This window comes from Hakea prostrata, chromosome 2 (assembly GCF_041222555.1).
Source record: "Hakea prostrata isolate BN-2017 chromosome 2, UWA_Hpros_2, whole genome shotgun sequence".
NCBI lineage: Eukaryota > Viridiplantae > Streptophyta > Magnoliopsida > Proteales > Proteaceae > Hakea > Hakea prostrata.
In genome coordinates this window covers 2,112,935-2,136,780 of record NC_142601.1, presented here as the reverse complement: position 1 = coordinate 2,136,780, position 23,846 = coordinate 2,112,935, and the positions used below count along the sequence as shown (strand labels likewise).

The 23,846-nt window shown below is 38.1% G+C and overlaps 3 protein-coding genes across 3 annotated transcripts; 2 read left to right on the top strand and 1 right to left on the bottom strand.

Annotated features, from left to right (window-relative positions):
* Positions 1 to 744: 744 nt before the first annotated feature.
* On the top strand, positions 745 to 7,644 carry LOC149023229 (transcription regulator). The gene is made up of 12 exons (XM_089143780.1): positions 745 to 861; positions 956 to 1,012; positions 4,907 to 5,040; positions 5,146 to 5,216; positions 5,298 to 5,347; positions 5,845 to 5,921; positions 6,009 to 6,071; positions 6,417 to 6,504; positions 6,754 to 6,816; positions 6,885 to 6,964; positions 7,043 to 7,114; positions 7,206 to 7,644. Exons 3-12 carry the CDS (start codon positions 5,009 to 5,011, stop codon positions 7,282 to 7,284), a joined length of 675 nt encoding a protein of 224 aa, XP_088999906.1. The 5' UTR covers positions 745 to 861; positions 956 to 1,012; positions 4,907 to 5,008; the 3' UTR covers positions 7,285 to 7,644.
* Positions 7,645 to 8,966: 1,322 nt separating this feature from the next.
* NET4B (Kinase interacting (KIP1-like) family protein) lies at positions 8,967 to 13,905 on the top strand. Its single transcript, XM_089143779.1, has 3 exons — positions 8,967 to 9,060; positions 11,032 to 11,143; positions 11,994 to 13,905. The coding sequence occupies exons 2-3, from the start codon at positions 11,038 to 11,040 to the stop codon at positions 13,679 to 13,681; spliced, it is 1,794 nt and encodes a 597-aa protein (XP_088999905.1). The 5' UTR covers positions 8,967 to 9,060; positions 11,032 to 11,037; the 3' UTR covers positions 13,682 to 13,905.
* A 6,614-nt stretch (positions 13,906 to 20,519) lies between these two features.
* Positions 20,520 to 21,962, bottom strand: LOC149023227 (pathogenesis-related genes transcriptional activator PTI6-like). The gene is given in 2 exon segments (XM_089143778.1): positions 20,520 to 20,741; positions 20,743 to 21,962. Coding segments are annotated over 2 exon segments (753 nt in total). The 5' UTR covers positions 21,370 to 21,962; the 3' UTR covers positions 20,520 to 20,615.
* Positions 21,963 to 23,846: the final 1,884 nt, after the last annotated feature.

The window sequence follows — 23,846 nt, the reverse complement described above, 5'->3', positions numbered from 1 at the left end:
GAATAGAGAACAAAGAACCGGATACAACGAGTGATCAATAAAGTTGTATATCCTACTCAAGTACTACCTTCGTAGTTAAGACTTACTTATCTTGGCCTGATGCAAAGTTATACTATATGAATGCAAAGATATCGAAGGAGTGGTTTTCTCGTGGTCTTTACTGGTATTGTATGGTAAATTTCGTTTGGCGCAAAACACAAAGCCTACAGGGCTCCATCTAATTATCAGAACTGAGACTTATAGCCAAGCTCGCTCTACGAAGTTCAGATAATAGACTTTCCTTTTGGGCTAGGGGATGCATTCCATAGAAATTGAACCATAACTTCAGAATTTGGTACTGAGAAAACGTTCCTTACATAATATCCGGATGCAAGATGGATGCATGAACCACGCTCTGATACCATCAAGAGTGCGTGGGTGACATAGCGCGTATGCGAGAGCCACACACGGGCGGGAGCGAACAAATCGTTTAATCTCCTCACCTTTGTTTATGTGATTTTTTTTTTTTTTTTTTTTTTTTTTTTTTAACCCTCAAGATATTTCAAATTATATATATATTTTGTCACAAATAAGGGGATGGTTGAGCATAATTTTACCAAAAATACGTTTTTTAAAACCTCGCTTAAAATCTACCACAAAAAAGGAAAGAGTAAAAAAGAAAAAAGAAAAAGAAAAAAATCTCTTAAAATTTTACCACAAAAAAGGAGAAGATGTCTTAAAATTAAAATAATAAGAGGAAACGGACAGCCCTTTTCCGACGGACATCAAGCTTCATTTGTCCTTTGCCTTTCAAATCTCAGACATCGTAACCCTAAATCGAATCGACGCGTCGTCTCGTGAAGGTCCTGGCAGCGATCTCAGGTATTCCTCAGAGACTCCACATGACTACAAATACTCTCTGATTCTCTTTCAGTTCTTGCTTTCTTGGTCTCATCTCGCACTGTTTGACTTGTAGTTGGCTGGATTTGTTGCCGTTGAAGTAGTCGGTTGAGCTTTGAATCTTTCCACTCAGGTAGAGAAAGAGAGACGCTACCTTTACGAAGGCCATTTTTATGATTTCTGATGATTATCTTGACTGTTAGTCTTGATTTAATATGATTTAATTAGATTGTTGTGTTTTTTACCAAAAAAATTAGTATGTTGTGCTTGTTTCTGAGTTTTGTTAGATCAGCATGTTGTGCACTGTTTGACTCGTAGTTGGCTGGATTTGTTGCTGTGGAAGTAATCGGTTGATCTGTGAATTCTTTCCATTCAGGTAGAGAAATAAGTGATGCTACCTTCGTGAAAGGCCGTTTTTAGGATGTCTGATAATTATCTTGACTGTTAGTCTTGATTTAGTATGATTATGCTTGTTTCCGAGTTTTGTTGTGGAGCCGAACCTTATTGTGTTAGACGAATCTTTCTCTTTTCTCATCTATTTCATGTTTATGAAAAAAATTGAACGAGGTCAGTGCATTAAATCCGTTTCTGTGAATCCATGGCTCACGTTAATAACAAAATCGTTGTGCATGGTGACCAGAGCGGTGGTTAAGATCCGTAGAATGGATCCTCAGATTAAAAATACTTGGGTTTCGGTGGTCTCTGGATGCTTGTCTACTGCGTTGGATTGGTAAGGGTTGATTCACCATCCACACAGTCCCATGTATCATGTTTCTTCATCTAGGGAATCATTCAACAGTTAGATCCTGAGTATTATGTAGAATAGGAAAGAATGGTGATGTTTTTTATGGAGTTATGATAGCATATAGATGTTAGATTAGGAAGGATCTAAATAGAAGCCAATAACCAGGATCTGAGCTTAAGTACAATGTTTGATTAGGTAATGGGGTTTTGAGCCAAAGTATGGTTATGGTGATGGTTTGGTAGGACCTTTGATTTGATGATGGGGTTATGTCAAGTGATTTATTGATCATGTTCTGATAGTATAATATTGCTGAGATGGAAGTTTGAGCAAATATGGTTTGGTTTTCAGGATTCAGGAAAGTAGAAGATGAAGGTATCTAGGGTTTTGAAGGGTTAGAATGGGATGTTACCCGGATTGAGTTTTCCTTATAGTGAGACTCTTTGAAAAAATTAGAGGGAAACTCAAGTTTCGACTAGGTGAAAATGGGAGATCTAGGTGGAAAATTGGAAAATTTCGAGGAAATTTACGACTTTTTTGTGCAAGTTTCGACATGAAGTTTTGATAGGTTTTAGGGAGTATTTTGGAATGGGACTTTGTATTTAAGATAATTAGAGTTTAAAGAACACATTGACTGTATTTTGCTAAAAAAGTCAATGTAGATATGTCATTTAATGTACATAACATCAATGTAGAGTTGTCCGAGAAGTACACAGGTTTTAGGGAGTATTTTAGAATGAGACTCTGTATTTAAACTAATTAGAGTTTAAAGAACACATTGACTATATTTTGCTAAAAAAGTTAATGTAGATATGTCATTTAATGTACATAACATTAATGTAGAGTTGTCCGAGAAGTACACAAGTTTTAGGGAGTATTTTAGAATGGGACTCTGCATTTTAACTAATTAGAGTACAAAGAACACATTGACTGTACTTTGCTAAAAAAGTCAATGTAGATATGTCATTTAATGTACATAACATCAATGTAGAGTTGTCCGAGAAGTACACTATAAACTTAACTATTTAATTACATAACATTCAATATATAATTTCTAACTTCAAAACATCAAAACATCAAATACAAAATAATTGACAATAAAAGGAAAGTACAACTCAGTGCCAAGAGCAGTGCCTCGATGGATCCATCCTGTAAATTGAGTAGTACTATGCCTGTAACATCTTCTCTTTCAACCAACGAACATAGACATCCCATGACATTTTATGCCTATGGTTGTCAAGGTAATCGACAACTGTAAATTTATAAGTTTGGTCATCAACATGCCTAAGATAACCAGTCTGAAAGAATATGAAATTTGGATAGAGAAGTACTGATAGATGAGGTATTTGGGGAAATATGAAAGAAACAAAAAAATTGAAAATATGGGAAAGCAACAAAACTTGCAGGAAAAAGACCAAGGTTTCCGCGAAATTTCCTATGTATCCCACGAAATGTTGGAATTTTTTTTTTCATGAACTAGGTGGTCTGGCTGGGTTGAACAAGGTTTCGACAAGTTTCAATGAAATTTCGACGGTTTCAATCGAAATCTAGGATTTCTTTTCCGGTCCCTAGTTTTTTCGTTTCAAGGTTCCCAAAATGGGAAATTTCGGTGGAAATTTCACAAGTTTCGACGAAATTTTGTTCCATGAATGGGAGGAGAAATCAATCCAAAAGGAGGACAATTCGGTGGGAAAAGCGTAGTATTTATGTTTTAGAGGATTAGAGGAAGAAGAAATGTGGTTGGGGAGGGATGATTCAACTTACTATTTATTGAAGATTTTCTTGAACGTCAGCATGAATGATTGAGGAGAATAGCTTAACCTTTTAAAGAATCTTCAGCGGGGGTTGAGAATATAATAGCTCTTCCTAGGAGTAAGCAATGTTTAAACGAAAACTCTTCATTCATTTATTTCTGGATGGACTCCCCATTAGAAAAAGCAAAGTCTAGTCAAGGTCAGACTTATACTAGGATTTAGGTCAAATATCCATTAGGATTTGAATTCAAATTAAGACTTGAAGTTGAAGTCAACATGAAAATCTAAGTTCTCCTTTAATGCTCCCACAATTTTATTGCTGCTGTGGGTGTGTGTGGTTTTAGACAGCTGAAGTCCATCACTTTCTCCAGCAATAGTTTGAATTATCCTCCTTGTATAGTTGGGAACATGGTTATCTAGGCGGCAAGGCAAACCTGGCACTCTGGCAGTTGTGGGCTTTGCTACATGCTTTGGCAATAGGCAGGCACACAGCATTGCCTTGACGAACAAGGCACGTTTAGTGTTGTTTTTTCGGTTGTAACCATTTTATTTGTTACAGCAGCATAGTTAAATTGATGTGATTCTACTTGTCTGTTATACCTGTGTTGGGCTTTTGATCCCATGTGTTTACTCCGTATATAGCCAATATAATAAGCCTAAATATGGGTAGGGAGTATGAAAACAGGATTCTCGGTTTAGTTAGTTCCATTATGAGTCTATATTCATTCATGTTTCATATTCTTAATCAATCTTGTATAGTTTACTAGTAAATCATAGTAAAACATTCAGTTGGGCCTTCTCTTTTAGCATTTACATCTATTTTTGAGTCATCTACATAAGCATGTGTAGGAGGCTTTTACAGAATTTTGATTCATGAAGTACTGGCTTGAGCCTTTAAGAAGATCGTGGGATAATTGTGTTGCCCTACCTGAGATAGCCAACCCCACTCTCCCCATACCATTCAATTGTTTTTGTTGATTCCAAACCTTATTTCTCTCTTAATTGATTCAAGAGTTCTACATTGTTACTAAGCTTTGTTGCCAACAGATGGTGTTACAAGGGGGGTGCCATTGTTTTCTTTAGTTTTGTACTTGATCCTGCTGAGATTTTTTTGGTTCAGAAAACAACTCTTTATCTAGTAACTTGATTGTTTAAGATTGCTTCTCTTCCTCCAAAAACAGAAAATGTTTCATGGTTTTCTGAACACAGTCTCTTCTTTCTAATGGAAGTAATGAATAAAATGTATTTTTACACACTCTTTGTTGAAAACAAAAGCAATTGTAGGTGTATCAACTGCGCTGGTGAAACGCACTTCTGAATGTAGGATGTAATCTTCACTAGTGCTGTCATGGCTGATGTTCTTTTCAAAATTTTTAACCAAGCTAGGAAAAGTTAATTCCTCTTCCATTTTGAAGATGTTCCATTTCCATTTCCATTTGAAAGTTTGTAACAAATCATAACAATATTATATGCATCTGTCTGTACAATTGCTATATTGCTACTGCTCATACACCCAGTCTCTACTTTACAGGGAATCTCAGATTATGTTCTCTGCTTGGTTATAGGCATTTGATTGGAGACATAGTATAAAACAAAACTGTTTATCTGATTAAAATTCGAAGTAGATTTGAACATGAAGTTTCTGGAACACACTCCCTTGGACAGGTATCTGTTAAGCTCTTTTATTGTTTAGAAGCAATGAAAGGTTGTTAATTTTGCTCTCTTTTACTTTGCTTATAGGTCTGATAAATAAAATATTTCTTTCTTCAGCATTAATGATTTTTTAAACCATGTAAACCTTGGAGAGTGTACTGTTAGAGGAAGTCTTGAAGCATACTCCTGTAAGTAAAATTTTACTACTTTTTGTTATATATTGGCATGTGAACAAGACAACTGGAGTTAATTTTTCTTTGTATTTGTAGGCAAGCATACAGGAACTGACAGAAGGTTATCTTTTAGTTTGGAAAATGAGGTAAGTAAAACTTGTCACGGAATTATTGTATTTGATTCCAGCAAAGTTTGGACAAAGACAGAGTGCTGTAGTGCATAGAGAATAGGGTGTATTTTAAAGGATATTTTAATCCTCTCCGTGGTACTATGGTAGTACTGTTTTTACCATATTATAAGAGTTAAAATGATCCCTGAAGGTGATCTGTGTAGACCTTTTGAGTGTAAAATCCTGACCGCTTTGTGGGGATGCTCCACATAACAAGATTGGAGAATGATATGGAAGAAACTCCAATTATCTAGAACATCTATCTTGGTCCACTACTGGTGGGGATAGGGAGAGAGAATGCTTGTTACTTATTAATAATTTATCCTATTTGGCTTCTGTGTTGATTTTATTCAATTGTTTATTCATATTACTTTTTGTTGCTTTAGATATTTTTTTTCTCCTTTTTTGTTTCTCTTTTACCCCATATTTTTCATTTTTCCTTAGTTTTAAGTTTTTTAAATTCATCCATCCAGATTCTTGATTCTCTTGGGCAATCTTCAGACAGTGACCGGTCCTTCTCTCCGGGTGGATTCCTTTCGAGTAGATCAAGGTGGTGAAGATGGCTATATAGGTTTAGATATTTTGGCTTGCCATTTGTTCCCCCCCCCCAATTAACTATAGTTTCTCTTCGTTCCAGCCGAAAGACACTGATTTACCTGGTTCTCACTCTGAGCCACATTTATCCAGATTATGACTTCAGGTATCTGTCTCTTATTCCATACTACTTTGTAAAGGCATGGTGAGGGAGGATTATGGGTAATGCTACTGTCAGCTTATTGGGCGACATGGCAACCCGCTATTCATCCTCTCTTACCAGAACTGGGAGTGTTGTCAAAAGGTTTGACAGACGGTTGGAGAACCGTTGCTCTTTGAGCTGAGAGTTCGAGTCTCTCCATTTCCCAAAGTGATCCTGATTGTCCGTGTATTAGTGGTTCTTGCTGGTCTTAATATTGCTTCCTCCATATGCAATGTCACTGATGTACATGTGGGTGCAAGAGAATAATTATTTGTTTCATTATTTGCCAATATGTATATGGTGTACCAGTGCTGTGCGAGCTCATCAGTTTTTCACAGAGGAAGGATGGGACAGCTTCATGCTGACATTTGACACTTACATGCTTGAAACAGCAAAGGTGTGTGGAATATACGCGGAACTGGTGTTAAATACTGTTTAGTAGTACACATTTATGGTCTCCTTGCTCCTGTTTATGGACAATATTTGTGTTTGGAATGCCACAAGGAATGTACATGGACTGTTTCTGGCTGGCTACCTAAATGATGTATTTATTTGATTTCTGTTCTTTAATAAGAAAAGAAAACATTTGCCTGCTTACATTCCCAAATGAAGGCATCATGTTTTCTATGATTTTCTTTCGACACAGGAATTTGCTGAGGCTAATGGTGGCGGCAGTCTACTCGAAAGTTTATATAAAGCATTGGATGAAGTAAGTTTAGTTGAGAAATGTGCTGGCAAAAACTTGTACTTGAGTATAACCTATCTACTAATGTGCAGGTTGTCAAATTATCAGAATGTGAGATCTACAGCTACAATCCTGATTCCGATGGAGTACCATTCCTAGAAAAAGGAGCGATGTAAGATGATCAGTACCACATGCAGATTTTTCTATAGTTCTTGCATCTAAATTGACCTTGATATTCGGATCTTTGCAGATGGGCTTTCAATTTCTTCTTTTATAATAGAAAGTTGAAGCGTGTTGTAAGTTTCCGCTGTTGTTGCCTAAGGTGGGTCTTTTTTTCTATTTGTTTTTCCTGGTGTGAGATTGAACTGTCGATTGGTGTTATATTCTTCTGTTGTGCTGGTTGTTGCTTGCAGTAATTTGACATCAGATGGTTTTATCACTGACGAGTCTGACAAGGAAGAGACAGAAATTTTTGATGAGATGGACATGTAATGGATCTCTCCATGGAAATTGTACAAATTTGCTTAGCACTTTGTGTAAGCCGTTGTATATTTCATAAGCTTCGCCACCATTTGGGCATGGTGCTGTACAGAGAATGATGTTACTGAACTCTGTTGTAGACATGTTAGACTGTTGCAGTAATGTTTCTTGTGCGTCACATGATCTGAATGTGATTGCCAACAATGTAACTTTGTAATGTACTGTTTTTTGTACAATATGGTCTCTGCCAAGAGGGTAGATTCTCATGGATGGTGCTTCTGTTTTGTGAATAATGAATGGCATATGGTGCTTATGTTTGCAAAGGAGATTATAGTTAACATCCCTAGTCTATGGGCTTTTTGAGGTGGCACATCAGGACTTTTAAGATGTTTGAACTGTATCTTAACCTACTGATGCATGTCTATTTTACCCTACTCCTATGTTGCCCCATGTTTCTCTAACCTTTCCTGTGGGGGTTTGAAATATTAGATTCATCCATGTGGCATATGCTGATTTGATGTCTAAAATAGACATCATTTGAAAAATTGGATTCCAGTCTCTAACTTGCAGAAGATTTTGGCTCGTTCTCTGTTTTTTTGGTAAGATGGCTCGTTCTCTGATTATGGAATAAGATGGATTGTTGTAAGCGAAGCTACAACCTGCAGTTAGGGTAACTTGTGTAATTCTTTTGCATTTGATAAATGAAGAAACAGGAAAGAAGAAGGAAAAAGAACTCATAGAGAAATCAAATCTGAAAGACAGAAAATCGAGAGTGACAGAGAGTTTGAATTTCAGGGAGATGGGTAAAAATTGATGTACTCCATGACAGAACATTTTTCCTTGTTCTTCCTTACAGGGAACCCACACCAACCAAGAAAGGGACTACTTGCTCATGTGATCATGCAACATTTAATAGAAAGGGAAAGCTATTTAATTGCCACTGTTCTTTGCAGCATTGCATGTTAGAGCATTGAATCTGTCAGACGGTGTGAACCCAATCCCAATCGGATAATAGATTTTCAAAATTGGGAAGAGATATTTTCCAAATGTATTATAATCTATTTCAAATTTTAAAACAAAAGATCGTCACTGGTGTGATTTTTATTTTTATTTTTATTTTTATAGCGTTTTCGATAAAAACGTGTCACAAACTAGATGTCTTAATATCTTAAAATGAATTTCCACCATGCACACACGACGCCCGAACGAACCGGTGGTATTGTCGGCTTATGGGCACACACTGACACACAACGACTACACAAGCACTGAAAATTCGAATTTCCAATTTTGTTTTCAAGCAATGCCAGCATTCCCGCCAGCAAATAAGTTTATGGCGCGAATCACGACACGTTACATCCGAACTTTAATGGGACCCACCGGGAGTAGTTTTCTTCCATTTTCCAGCCTGATCTGATCTGATCTGATCTGATGATGCATTCATTGATGGATATTCAAAATTTCAAACACTAGTTTCCAAATTTACAAAACTAGCCCTAATTGGTACGAGATCATTTCTTTGTCTGGTTAAATAGAAGGCCATTTTCGTCATTTTCGTTCATTTCCCGCTCTCACATTCTCTCACTTCACTGACATTTTACTATAGATCAATAATGGGAGTGAGGTGAACAACAAGAAATTGACTTTGTTTATTTAAAGTGTTTCATTTCTTCTTCCGGACTTCCCGTGGAGTCGCTCTGAGGCTAGCTCTGAGCATTTCTTTCTCGTGAAGGTTTTGAGGTTTCAAGCATTTCACATTACTCGGTGATTCGATCTCACCATCCAGAGAAGGTAAGGTTCCATTTCCGATCTGTGTGAACGTTCAATTTGTTGTCCACGATTTCCGTTCTTTAGTTCTGAATTGTGAGCTTCAGGTGATCAAGAGTAGATTAATTCGGTTCTTTTTACGTGTCTTTTTCCTCTGTTTCTAGTCAATTTCAAGAGATTACTCCTTGTAAATCTTGGCATTAGAAGATCAAGAGTACTCTGTTTGACAGAGTCTAGGATCTTCGAATTACCTGGACTTTAATCTGTTGAGTTATCGTAGTTGCAGTGTCCTGGTTGTGATCTGTTTATATTCTAGAGGAATAAGAAAGTAGAACTGATAACGGAGAACGAACCAGATCTCTTCTCTAGAAATTTTGGCCTTTCAGGTGATCAAGAATTCAAGATAGATTAATTCGGTTCTTTATATGTGCCTTTTCCTTCGTTTCTCTTGTCAATTTCAAGAGATTCCTCTTGTAAATCTAGGCATTAGAAGATCAAGCATACACTCTGTTTTGAGTCTGGTATGCTTGGAAGCTTAGATTTGCTTGTTTACTCTTATCTGGACTTTGATCGTTGGTTATCCTAGTTACAGTTTTCTGGTTGCGATCTGTTTAGATTTAGGAGGAAAAAGAAAATAGAAAGCATAATGTCGTACCGTTGGGAGAATGGATAATCAATGGAGAACGAGTCAGGCTCTTTCTAGAAATTTTGGCCTTTCAGATCTCGGAATGGGCTCAAAAACATTTCTCATGGGAGAGCCCTCGGATCGCTCAAAGACCAAATTCAATGTCTAATAATTCCTCTGACAAGCACTTTGCCTCAAAGTACCACAAGAATCAACCATCAACGAAGGTAGAAGATGAAGGGGGGAAAGAAAAGGCGCCACCGGGAATCGCGATTATCTCCAGGTTCAACCCCCAAATCACAACACGAAACCCTCGACACTGTTTGCATACGTGAATGAAATAAACCAGCCCAACTATGCCTTATACAAACACATGAACCGGACGGTTCAATAACAAACCAGGTAAATACATGAAATACCCAGATTACCCCAACTTAAATACTTAATTCGATAGAAAATTAATGAATGCTGAAATGTCAAATGATCTTATCTTATGCTTTTTTCTTTTTCTTTTATATTTTATACATCGCTAGGAAAAAGATGATCCTTTCGGATTTTCTTTTTGGTGGTAGAGTTCCTTTTAAATTTTCAGTAGTTGGTCTCTCCCCTATTGCTTTTATCACGGATATCGGGGAATCAGCTGGAACTTTAAAGTTGACAGTTCGTGGTTGGTTTGACAAATTAGTTTTGGCCCTTCAAAATCATCCTGGTAGGTGACCTCTGGGATTGTTTTCCCTTCAACAATGGACACTGTTTCTTTTTTGTTTAAAATTTGCTAGACCAGCTGAAAGCAGTTCAGATGAATAAAGGCTTGAAACTGGTCCATATATGGTGTTTTCCCAACTTAATTCTTGATCTTAATATCATGTTCCTTGCCGCGTAGATCTATATGTTAAAGAACGTAGCCCTACCCAAATTAAAAGAACCTCATTTCCTAACTTAATCTATTGGTTGAGTGAAAGTAGTTCAATGGTTCACCTCTTTGTGCAGTAATTTCTTTGGGGATTAAGAGTTTGCATAGTGATTTGGCTACTCTAATTTTAACCCTTCAAATTGTGGCTTGCAACTCGTGTTAATATCAACCTGGATTTCTTTACCAGAAGAAAAAATATCAACCAGGATTTGATGAAATTCTCAAGAAAACTTTGGTGTCTTGGTTTTGATGCAGATAACTATACTCAAATGATCTCAGTATTCAAATCCTTTGTTGTGGTTGTCTCATTGCTTTATTTAATGAGAAATTAAATTCCTCACAGCTTGAATCTTGGCGACTTAAGTACCTGTTTAATCTCTTTGATTTGCTTTATGTGAAAGTTGATAATTTTTTGTTGCCCAGCTAATTCAGTATTCTGTTTGTTTATCAACTCCAGGCCAAAATGAGCAAGGATTTGAAGAGGTCAGAATCAAGAATATCACATTCATGGTTGTGGGAGAGCCATATTTGTCCACAAAGTTCAAAATGGATGGCAGAAACTCTTGACGGTATGGACTATTACGTTATTACCCTTCCTCTTTTCATCACCTAGTTAACGTTACAAGTATGCTTTAAGGTGAGGGAGGGTTGAAAATTAAATGCTAGACCAAGAAAGCTAATAACATGCCATATTATTTTGTTCTGCCCTATAAAACCATTCTTAACTAGCTTTCTTATATTTGCTTAATAAGCTATTTAAATACTTGATTTTTTGTGTTGCACATTAGATTAGATAGCTACATAAAGATAATAAGAGAAGCTAAAAGCAGGGGGCAGCAGGACGAGTAGATTAATCCATGTTAAGGCTTAATTCGACCCACCTCTACATTGACACCTTTTGCTTATACAACTGTTGCTCCAATCATTAAAGACCCAGGAATCTATTGAAGTTAGCCAGAACCAGAAAATTGATATAACTAATCATGGGTATCTGGTTTTGTTTCTGTTTTGACCAAGAAACCATCCATTGGGTATCTAGCGCATTAGTGTGTCTACTACCGGGTCAAAGTGTACTGCTTTGCCCCCTTCCCCTTCTCTTCTCTTGTTGGAGCAAGAAAATAGGAAAACATAATTTGGGGATGGAAGTAAAGTTGTTGCAAAATGGTCTGATATTAGAAAATTCTATTTTAGTGATCTGTGTTGATCCCCTGTTTTTCCTCAAAAACCTCCAAATGCTATAATGGTTCTTGTTCTCCCAAATCTGAACTGCCCAACTGCCAGGACAGAAATAAACTTTTTCCAAATTATGTACCTACTATATAACATTCTCTTATGGCTCCTGAGCAATTTGACATCTCCTGCTTTCTCTCGAGATGCCCCTACACAATAAAAAAATGTCTAACCGGTCCTTGACCACAGCGATGGACCAAAGCGTCAAGCGGATGCTGAAGCTGATCGAAGGAGATGGAGACTCCTTCGCAAAGAAGGCCCAGATGTATTACCAGAAGAGGCCTGAGCTCATCTCCCATGTCGAAGATTTCTATCGCTTGTACAGATCCCTTGCTGAACGCTACAATAACTTGACAGGTGAATTGCGTAAGAACGTTCCCGAGCTACATTCCCAGAGTTCCGGAATTTCCGACTCTGGTTCTGTGCCACCTTCTCCAACTTCTAGGAGATCAACCCGCCGGAAAAATGCTCCCCGGGCTCTTGGGTTTGACGTCTTTCTGGGTTCTGTAGAAAAAAATGTACAAGATTCATCTCCTCTTTCGTCGGATTCCGAGATGGAATCTGATGAAACATCGTCTGTCAACAACCACTCTGTTACATCCATGAACGGCGATAGCGAACTTCAACGGCTAGTTATTCAATTGGAAATCGAGCTCCGTGAGACAGAAGAAGATAACAAAAATTACAGCAATTCGAAGACCGTCGACCAAAATAAGGGTTCTGACAAACTGCTGCGTATAGTAGCAGGGTACGAGGAACAGTTGAAGACGTCAAATGAAAAGCTGAAGCTTGCAGAAGAAGAGATTGCCACGTTGAAAAATGAGCTTGAGAATGAAGCTTCAATGAAGCTTTCTGTTTCTGATCATGTTCAAGCGCAGCTAGAATCAGCACAGAAGGACATTCAGATGGTGGAAGCCGACACTAACTCTTTCGATCTGCAGGAACAGATTGCTGAATGGGAGGCTAGTAAATCGCCACCGTCTCTAGATTTTGCGTCACTCATCGAAATGCTGAAAACTACAAACAAGAGACTTCTCCATGCAGAGGACGAAGTTGCTGAATTGAAGCTCGAACTGGAGAATAATAATAATAATAATAATAATAATAATAATAATAATAAACGATCGTCGGATTCTGATCTCACGGATGATGCCATCAGCTACATGCCAGAGCTTGTTTCGGAAAAAAGCCAAGAACAAGATTTCTTTGAACGATTCAAGGAGTTGAAGGAGGAGGTTGTGACCCGCGACCATGAAGTTGAGGAACTGGAGCAGAAGTTGAAGGAGGTGGAAGAAGAATTATCTCAAACTACCCAGAATTCTTCTGCAGAGAAGAACACGTTGCAGGAAGAAATTTCTACTCTCACAGAAGAACGAGCCTTGCTGGAAGCAAAACTGAGAGAATGGGAATCAAGGGGCCAATCTGTCCAGGAAGAAATCAAGCAACTGAAGGAGGGTATTGCAGAGATAGGGGATGAAGTGAAAGCTTTGAACAAGGAACATGACGCCCTAAAACTGAGATACGATACGATGGAATCCGAGAGAGAGGAGCTAGATGCCAAGGTGGCGAAGCTATCGGCCGAGCTGGATTGCAGGGACGAGAAAATACATAAGATGTACGGGCATCTGAAAAGGTTGCACATCGAGCAGGTGCAGCTGATAAAGGAACTAGAGAGAGGAAGAAAGGTGACGAAGGAACTCGAGGAAGAAGTGGAGAAGCAGAGGTTGGCCATTTCCAGTGGTGCAGAGGAGAAGAGAGAGGCCATTCGTCAGTTATGTTTCTCGCTGGATCATTACAGAGATGGGTACAAGCACCTTCGCCAAGTTTTCATTGAAAACAAGCAGCAGAGCCAGCTCCCGGTACTGATGGCTTCCTAACTCAATCCATATATATGATCCCATATCCATTTAGCTTCCTTTAGAAGTGAGGTTGGTTTGGTATCTTACATAAAATACCATCACCCCAAGACTGTAAATCAAATGCTTGCAATGCATAAAATTTAACTCAAGCAAAGAGGGTGGATTTCCCTCGCTGACTTGTCTCGGGTTCGCTTATTATTTCTCTACCAAAAAAAATAAAAAAATTCCCTTATTATTTATCTTCAGAATTGCATTTGGTCCGTTTCTTTACATGAACCAGAGATTTTAAACTTTTGGATTCATAAATGGGAGATTTATATTTGTTTAATTGTGAAAATCTCTGAATTTATGAAATTTAGAGATTCATCTTTTTATACTAAAAACATGAATATGTAGATTTATGAGTATGGGGAATGAAATATCACCTCTACTACAAAAAACTAAACATTAAGCATCACCTCTGACCAAATAGTCTTTTATAATGAAAATTTCACAAATTCAGGTTAACCAAACAGTTAATTTTATGAATTAGATCTAAAATTTCCAAATTCATGTAACCAAACAGACGTTACAGAAATGTGCCTTTGTATCGGTTAAATTGTTACTTTTACAGTCCTTCACCATGGATACGTGAAGAATAAATGGCTGAATGAAAAAACAAGAGAATGAAAGAAATTGAAGACCATCTATTACCATATAATGGGCATGGCCGGCCCATCCCGGTCCGTCGACGTCGACGTGGGTTTTCTTCTATGCGTCGCGGAGAAAGGTTCCCGCCATTCAATTCAAATTGATAGAGGAGATTCGGAGATTTCTTGTCTGCTACGGGCATTTTGATCGGGAAAATGAGCAACCCTGTGATGCCGGTGGGTTGCTCTAAGGCCTCTTGAATCTGAGAAAGCTCCTGGTGAGAAGCCTGTTGTTGTTGTTGATATATGGTGCTTGGTTGGCCTAGCTCATTCTGGATTGAGGGTTTGGTATGAATCGAAGGTTCTGCGAGCAAGTATGATCAGATTGAAAGAACCTGCTAGGGCTCCCGCAGCGACGCAAGGAGCACAGAGAGAACGAATGTATCCGAGAACTTCTCCCAGGTAAATGACTCAGACCCCCAAGCCCTAACTACCATGAACATAGAGGTAATGTTAAGAACATTTGTTTCCGTTTGCTGGTATTTTTATCACCGTGGGTTGCAATCTACAGCATTTCTCTCTGTTATATGTTATCTCCTTTTGCAAAACACCAGCCTTCATGTGATCTATCCAAGTGTTTATCGAGTTAGGGTTTCCTAGCCCAAAGTAGAAAATCTTGTTAGCTCATTTACATCCTCGATAACCCTAACTACCTCTCCATTTTTGCAACTTCAAAAGCCTTTGATTCCCTCTTCAGCGAACCCTAGATTTGCTTTTCAGCTTCTCATCTCGATTCTTTCTTCCTCAAATCATTATCCAACTCTCTCAATCCCGATTTTCTACACCTTCTTAGATTGTCGCGGCAGCAAGTCCCTCATTCCCTAACCCACTGCAGTAATTCAGTCGCATTTACCCCAGAGTGTAATCCTTGATCATCTTTGAATCCTTCTGTAATCTTCTTATTTTCTGGTTATTTCTTAACTCATAGAACACATTTAATTATTGTAGTACAACTAGTCACATTAGCTGTTATTGTTCTGTTGATATTTGTTTTGTATAATGTCGTTCAGTTACCATATCACTTTGCATATCGAGGAATTTTTCTTACTTAGGTTGGCTTTTGATTTTAGAATGCTAAGTCAAATAGGGACTCTTCCATAACTGCAGTTGGGAGAAAGAATTGGTTGTTACACATTCAATTATTATAGTACAACTAATCACATTAGCTGTTATTGTTCTATTGATATTTGCTTTGTATTTATAGTTAGATCACACTCATTGTTTTACTATTAAATTTCTTAGCTGTTGAATTGATTGTAGTATTATTGATATCCTTGTCACTAATCCCTGGTCGTACACATAGTAGGACATTTTTCGTTTATATATTTGGTCTAGGTTTAAGCATTTTTTTTTAACATTGTTCTGGTAATATAACGCAGTTCAGTTACAATATCACTTTGCTTATGTAGGAATTTTTCTTACTAAGGTTGGCTTTTGATTTTTGAAAGTTAAGTCAAATAGGGAGTCTTCCATACCTGCAGTTGGGAGAAAAAAATTTGTTGTTCTGTTTTGTTTCCTTTTGTTTATTTATTTTAACATGCAAAAGGCATAGCCTCCTTTACGAATTGATAATGAAAAGTTTGGTGTTGCCTTCAATTCCGTCGTGATTCTGTAGGTTCAGTTGATTTCTGAAATTCATGTCCCTTTCACACTCTTCTATTTAGCTTCAAAATCTTAGTTAGTCTCTATGTTTCATTTCTGATTGATCTTTATCAGTGTTGGGGAAATGCCCACATGGGAATTACATTCCTTCTATGTTGGTCAAAACTGAGATTTGATGATAACAAATAAAAAAATAAAAAAAAATTGGGGGTGTAGGGACAAGAAAGAAGGGGATCTGAGAAGAATTAAAATTTCTGGGGAAGAGAGAGTAGAAGAAGATGAGGGGGCAGAGAAGAGTACACATGCACAAACTTAATTCAATTCATTCTATCTATCCTCAATAGATCGATTACAAGCATTTAAATAGCAAAAGATGGAGAATTCAACAAAACTAGGACTCTCGAACTGTTTAAAATAAACTAAAACTACTCCTATATGTATCCTATACTGATTAAATTTTGCTCACACAATGTATCACGATAATCCCTAAAATGTATCATAAAACCCTAAACATCGACTAGGCTGAACTTGGTTCTTGATCTGGGTTTTGGATGGCTTTGGCCCACTCTAAGTTCTGTTCTGTCCAAAGCTGTGCTACATTTGCAAGCACTCGAAGAATATTTAACAACCAGGCCTTTTGGTGTCATATGCTGATGACATTTACACCCACTTCTTCTGAAATCTGCTGATGTTCTCATCAATCTGCCCTCTTTGGACACCATCAGGCTGATCATGATGAATGAATGCTGGATTCTGGAAGTGCAGTTTATGACTGGAAGGGTTGAGAATACCGGATTTTAGCAAAAATGAAAAGGAATAAGAATCTTTTTTTTTTTGGTAGACAGAAATATAAGAATCTTGTGAGCTTAAGTTTAAAACAGGTCTCAAGAAAAGGAGAATAGTAAATTATCAAAGAAAATTCCACTAAGGAAGAACTCAAATCAGATAGGGGTAGAATTTCCTTCTCAAAAACAAGTTCCTTCTCCTATCTGTATGGGCACTTTGATCCTTAGATTACATATTATAGGGGTACTTTGTCTTTCAGGTAGTTTTAAATTAAGGAATATTTTAGCCTTTTAAAACAAGCTCTGGGGTAAAATTTGATATTTTATTCCACTTAACAGTGGAAGTTGATGGTAAAGAATTTAATGTCAACTTTTTGAGGTAAGAGGGGGTGTAAAAGTCATTAGCATATTAACAGGGAATGTGAATGTCATTTAATCAACTAAGAGTGCTGGTAACTATCATTTACCCAAATAAACTATGATGTTGCTCATGTTTATCTTATACTGGGGCAGGTGAAATGTGATAGACCTTTGGGCTGTCACAGTTTTTTTCCTCAATATAACACCTAGAGAGATTTTAATTAGAAACTTTTAAGTCTACCTGCTCAAATTCAACTCCAACCAATTCTTCCACTGACGTTCAACTAAACATAGATATCATTTCCCCATCTCTAGCTATTAAAAGCGAGTTTATGATTTCTAGTTAAGCTTTACTCCTCTTGTCCAATTCCAACAACTAAACATGGTTGACATAAATCTTAAACTCTTGTCAGTATTAGCATAAACGAAAACTAATTAGATAATGATACATCTTACACCTATAACACTGACACGACAGATCTTCCAGTAACTACTCGTAATGACATTGAACTTCTCATCTTCCCATCCATCTCCTCATATTTGGATCTTGCTTGGGTGCTATTTGTATGGTCAGGATTTAACCTCGATCCTATTTGTATTGGATTCAGCCAATTCCGTTCCAAAATGACTGGGACTGGTTTGAGTCATGTTGAGTCCGAGTCATTAATTTGTGGGGCTGTAGAGAAACTAGCTACAACAAAACCTAGGGGAAAAAAAGAAAGAAGAAGCTAGGGTTCTAACAACCGAAATGTGTTGAATCAGATTCTTAGGGTGGAATCTTAGAAACATATTAAAACACAATCTCAATAGAAATAATGATTGAATATATAGACATCATACATTCCATGCTGTTGGGTAACTATGAACAGTAAAGGAAATATGAAAATAATTTAAATGGGAGGAAGAGATAATATGGAAATAATTTAAATTAGGAACAGTTAAAGAAAGGATGAAAAATCATCCTAACACACTAAGATATTTGTGTTGGAAACTCTCTATTAAGAAGAAAAAAACCACAATTGTCAATAATCCATTAATTTCAATTGTTAAAAATTAATTAAGAAAATTCTAATTCAAGATATAATCAACACCTTACATCACTCAAGGTAATCTAGACCGTTGATAAAGAATTTGGATTCAATCTAGGTCTCACCAAAGTAAATAAGGCCTTAGCTTGGTTTGTAAGGGAAGTCTGCTTGCTCGCTTCTTTAGGTCCATTTCATACAATGGATTTCTATTCCCTTATTGTCCCTCCCTCCCTCCCTCCCTCCCTAATCATGTAGAATCAGAGTCACATTCATAACACAAATTAATTAAATAGCAATTGGGCCAGAATCAGATTTAAGTATCCACTTTCCGGGCCATGGAATGGAAAGCAGGTGTGGATAAGAAGGAAGGAAGGAGGCTATCCACAAGACTATAGGAGACTATAGGAAGTGGAGGAGGTGGCAAGTGGGCAGCTGAGCTGAAAAGAGAGGAGTAGCCGGTAAGCATCAATTATTTCAGGCAGGCTCATGGCGGTGGGCCGGTGGCCAAGGTGGGACCTAGCGGTGACGACGAATCACCGCTCAAGTATGATGACCGTGGATCACGTATCGTGTTGGTCACCAACTAACGGGACCCACCAAATCCTCTCAGTTGATCTGGTACCTGTCCTGTCCAAACTTCATAGATCTCCATCTCGATCTCTTCCTTCTTCCTTCTTCCCATTCAATATATATATATATTTATATATATTTTCTTTCCTTTATTAAATTAATAAGTCTCATGACTTTGTTGCGCAGCCGCCGGTTGCAAGTAATTCTTATTACTCTTCTTTATTTTCTACGTTTTATAAGTTGAAAATATCCATTCCGACTTCCGAGCGGGTTCACACCACATGTAGATATTATATGGCTGTGAACTTGTGGCCTCCCCACTATACTATAATATTAAATTAACTGTATCTCAATTCTCAACATCCCACCATCCTTGCTGCTTCATAATTCCAAATTATATTATATAGGCTGTGTGAGTGCGCTTCTCTCTTGTTAGAGGAATGTACTGTGTAATCCTCCGTACTCGCCACATCTCCCCCTCCCCTCTATCCCATCCGTAAAAGGGTCTATGGCCCTCTGATTTGAATCAGAAATTTGAGGAAATCTTTATGTTATGTGTCTGATGATGAGGTCCAATTTAATGTATGGACCTTATATCAGGTTAGTCAAGTATGAAATAGGTTAGTAAATAGTTTAATTCTAAACATAGATAAAAAGAAAAACTTTAACATTTAATATAATAGCTGACACTATTATTGTTTTATCAGAGCCTTTCAACAACTTATGAAATATCCAACGGTAGAAAACATTATTCCTCCATACTCCAGATTCATTTGGATTTGATTACAATTCGGAATGGATCAGCTAAGAATACTTCGTATTTGATTACAATTCGGAATGGATCAGCTAAGAATACTTCGTAGTTAATGACTTGGCATTTTTCAAGATAAATGACGGAAGACTCAATTTGATTGCCTTCAAGCTAGTAATAATTTCTTTCCATCATATGTCCACCACATACATGGTTTCAACCAATTCCTCTTAAACTTCTGGTTCTACTTCTACTTAATTGAGAAGGAGGGTTGAATTCAAATTTATTAACTCGCTCACCGATTTCTTATGCTAGTGGAAAACAGATATCACCAAACAGCATAATATCACGCGCCTATACATTTTATCGATTTTATTTATAAGTAAACGGAGAAAAAAGATGTTCCAGATCGACGGCTGACAGGACCAAATCGCCGCCCATTAATTGAGAAAAAAAAAAAGAAAAAGAAAAACCCGGAGTAGTCTTTGGTGGGCCCACACTTCCCAGCCACCCTACCAGGAGACAAACCCCTTGTTATCTTTATTTCTATTGCCTTGCCCACACATGTGTCCAGAATTAGTAAGCCAAAAGTCCACATCAGCACATGACGAATGACCAGTGTTCCCGGATTTTTTCCCTAACACCACGTGTCCACTGTAGATGGTTTTTTTACCGGCAGCAACCGGTAAATAGAATATTCAACGGTGATAAGCACACAAATACGCTATTTTATTCAAAGATTTCTGGAAAATGAAAAGGAGAGGCCTATATGTATGACATGTCCTTATAATAATACATACTTTTCCACGTCAAGCGTGGAAAACAAGGAACCAAACATCACCACTATCCCTCTAGGCCTCCACCACCACCACCACTGTTCTCATGTAAACATAACACTGTTTGGCTTGTTACCCTTTGTTTTGCTTCACAATTTCTCAAATTTCATTTAATTAATGAGTGTCTGTCTAATGAAAATAATAATTTAAAACAAAATTACACGCACAAAATCGCCTTATATCGGCTAGCTCACGGTAACGGTAACGGTATAAATAATATCTGAGCGTTCAACTCTTCATGACCTGAGGGCAAAATCGTCAATGTCTATCTCTCCGAATTCTTCTTCCTTGCCAAAGTAGCTACACCTTGGCCGCTTGATCTCCGGAAGCGTTAACGGTGATTCGATGTCAAACCCGAAAGCGTCAACGTCACCGTAAGGAGGTTCATAACTAAGTGTGTCTGAATCAAAACGGAGGACCGACGTGGGAGACCACGCAGCTTCAAGGCTAGACTTAGGAGAAGGTGAAGAAGCAGCAAAAGTGTCAAATGGATCGACTTCTTCCGTTACTGTTTCCGTCAATGTTGTCGAGAGAGGGAAGTTTGTAATGGCGTCAGGGCCCTTCAATCTAACGGCGGCTTTATCGTAGACGGTTGCCGCTTCTTCGGGTGTATCAAATGTTCCGAGCCACAACCGCTTCCGACGAGTCGGGTCGCGTATCTCCGCAGCCCAACGGCCCCATGGCCGTTGCCGTACACCTCTGAATCTTTTCCGGCGAGACTCATCGGAGTTCACCGACTGGAATTTTCTCTTCTTCATCTTTGCCGGAGGCGGGGGTGGAGGTGGAGGTGGGACCGCTTTAGCAGGAGTGTCGATGCGAATCTCTTGTACGTATCTTCTCATCCGGCGCACGATCCCTTCTCCTTCTTCGTCACTTGAGGAGTCAGTGGCATCTACGTCTGTGAAAATGATCTTCACCATTCTCTTTTGTCCGAATTTCGCCATGTCTCGGCCAGTTAGAAGCTTTCTTATTTTGAAAATATGCTCAGAGAGCTTCACCTTCGCTTCTTGTTGTGCACTAACCAAGTGATCCATGGCACAGAAGGGCGGATTTGAAGCAGGATAGATTTGATTCATGTGGTACATGAAAATCGCCTGGAAAGAACATGAAACAGAGGCAGGAGACCAATGGAACTCGGAACTTTACGGGAAAACAATGGAGGAGGAGACAAAAGAGGAAGGTGGATCTCTCTCGTGGAGTAGTTGCAGAAAGCGGAAATCAGAATTTATAGGCTTCTTTTTTGGAAGGTTTTCTTTCTGGAAGGACAGGGGTATAGAGAAGTAGTAGAGTCCAGTATCCAGTATTAGGCTGCAAATCGCCAAGAAAAGTTGGGGCAAAAGCTGATAATTTAAACCGTGAAAACCAATCTTCAGTATTTCCCAAAGTAAGGCTGCGTTACTGAAAAGGTAGAGCGGAGGTTGCAGAAGCAATTAGATGGCTTGACCTTTCTCTCTCTCTTCTGTTCTCTGTCTCTCTCTCTCTCTCTCTCTCTCTCTCTATCTGTGTCTCTGTGGCAGGAGAAAATGAAAGAAAATAGGTGCCTGAGTCAAGCAGGTTCGAGGGGGGTTTAGGGTTCTAGCAGTGGGTGCAGAGAAGAGTGAGAGAGTGAGACAGAGAGGAGAGAGAGAGGGGGAAAGGCAGAGACAGATTTGCAGAACTGGCTAACTGCAAGGGTGGACGAAACGAGGAGCAAAGTAGGAGAAAGAGGGATACTTATAGTATACGGCTTTTAAAAGCTAAACGCACAAGCACAAGTGCACAAGTGCACAACACACAGTCTCTCTCTCTTCTGAGGTCTGAACCCTTAAATTAGTGGGTTCATTGGGAAATGTCACGTGCGACGTTTCCCAGCTGGCTTTGTTTGACGTGGCGCTATGGCGGTCGTGTTTTGGACCATTGGTCGTGTTTTGAGCGTGAGAGACGGAAATTTGAATTTGCTCTTCTTCTGTCATCTATTCAAATAATTATTAATTGATTACTAGATTGTCCTTGCTCTTTCTCTTTCTCTTTCTCTTATAGTTGAATACTTGAATCTTCCTGCGACAACCACACTCACACCTACTCCTATTCTAAAGGGTGTTGTCAATCCTAATAGAAGTCGTCGAATTTGCTTGGTAAGTACGCAACACTATCGATATTTTGGACCGTTAAATTCGAAATTACGGTCCAAAATTTTGGTTAAAAATAAATCTTGACCGTTGAATTACAATAATCGATATCAAAATTTTGATCGGACGCCTATAATCCTAGTTCGAAAAATCCTAGTTCATAATCTCATGGTGGTATTTTTTGCGACCGAATCTTAACTCTTGTCGGACTTGGGCTGACTCGTTTGTTGGTCGAAGGGAGCCAACCCTATTTAAAACAGAAAATCGTGGATAGAGTAGGATTGATCTGAGGATTGGTGGACACTCTCACAGATTAGATACCACCACCACCAATAACGCTTCTCTGTGGTGGAGGAATTGAGTGTCCAATCTCTGGATTGGTGTTGCTTCTTCTTTTTTTTTTTTTTTTAATTTTAATATAATAATAATAATAATAATGAATCTCTTACTTGAGTTTGAGTTGAGAGAATTAACTAACTTACAAATTGATTTCTTCATACATAACTTCATGTTGGTCTCCATGACCACAACACCTAACATGTAAAGTAGAAGAGGACTTATAAGTGTAAGACATGATTTTAGGGGTGCCCTGCTCTAGGGGTGATGGGAAATTACTGTCCCATCTCAACTAACCCTCCTCTTTATCAATGCGTGAAAAGTGAGTGGTGGATCAAGTTTGTCTGTACATTAACGCAACATTGTGGATTGGACAACATTGGACATCCTCAACAATTTCCACTCTTTGCTTTGGTTGTAAATTAACTCCTTTTGTTGCATCAAGGAGATTCTTCCTCCTTGTGAACCTTCCCTTGAATAACTAAACCTATCGATTGCCTGTTCACTCAAAAAGGAGAAAAAATTAAAAAATTCCTTTATTAGAAACTCCTTGGGCCTGATAATCTCAATCAGCATCAATATGATATTATATATATATTGTAGAAAAGGAAAAGCAAAGGGTCAATAGTTGACAAAAGCAGAAAATGAATATACGAAATTAATTTAATTTGAATAAAGAAAGAAAGAAAGATTCCATATGTATGCTACTTTAAAAAGGGAATTTCTTGGGAGAGAGAAAAGCGAGTGGGAGGGAGGGGAGGGTTCTGTTCTGTTCTGTGACTTGTGTCGACAATTTGAAATAATTTTATAGTTTTTGGTCCATTAAAGCAAACCAAAGCATGTTAGCTGGGGCAAGCCGGCAAGGTTGGTCTGTCTTTGATGGATGGACTCTCTGTCTCTGCTCCAGCCTTGAGCCTCCTCCATTATAAAATAAATTATAAAAATAACACCAAATCCTATTTTTGATTATTTCTTCAATCCACGCTTTCTATTTTTAAACTATAAAATCATTTGGTGAAAGTTTTCTGTAACCCGCGGACAAGAACATGGATTCATCTATAGAAATAGTTTATTGTCTGGTATTAATTTTCCTACTCTCTCTTTCTTTTCTGGTTCAA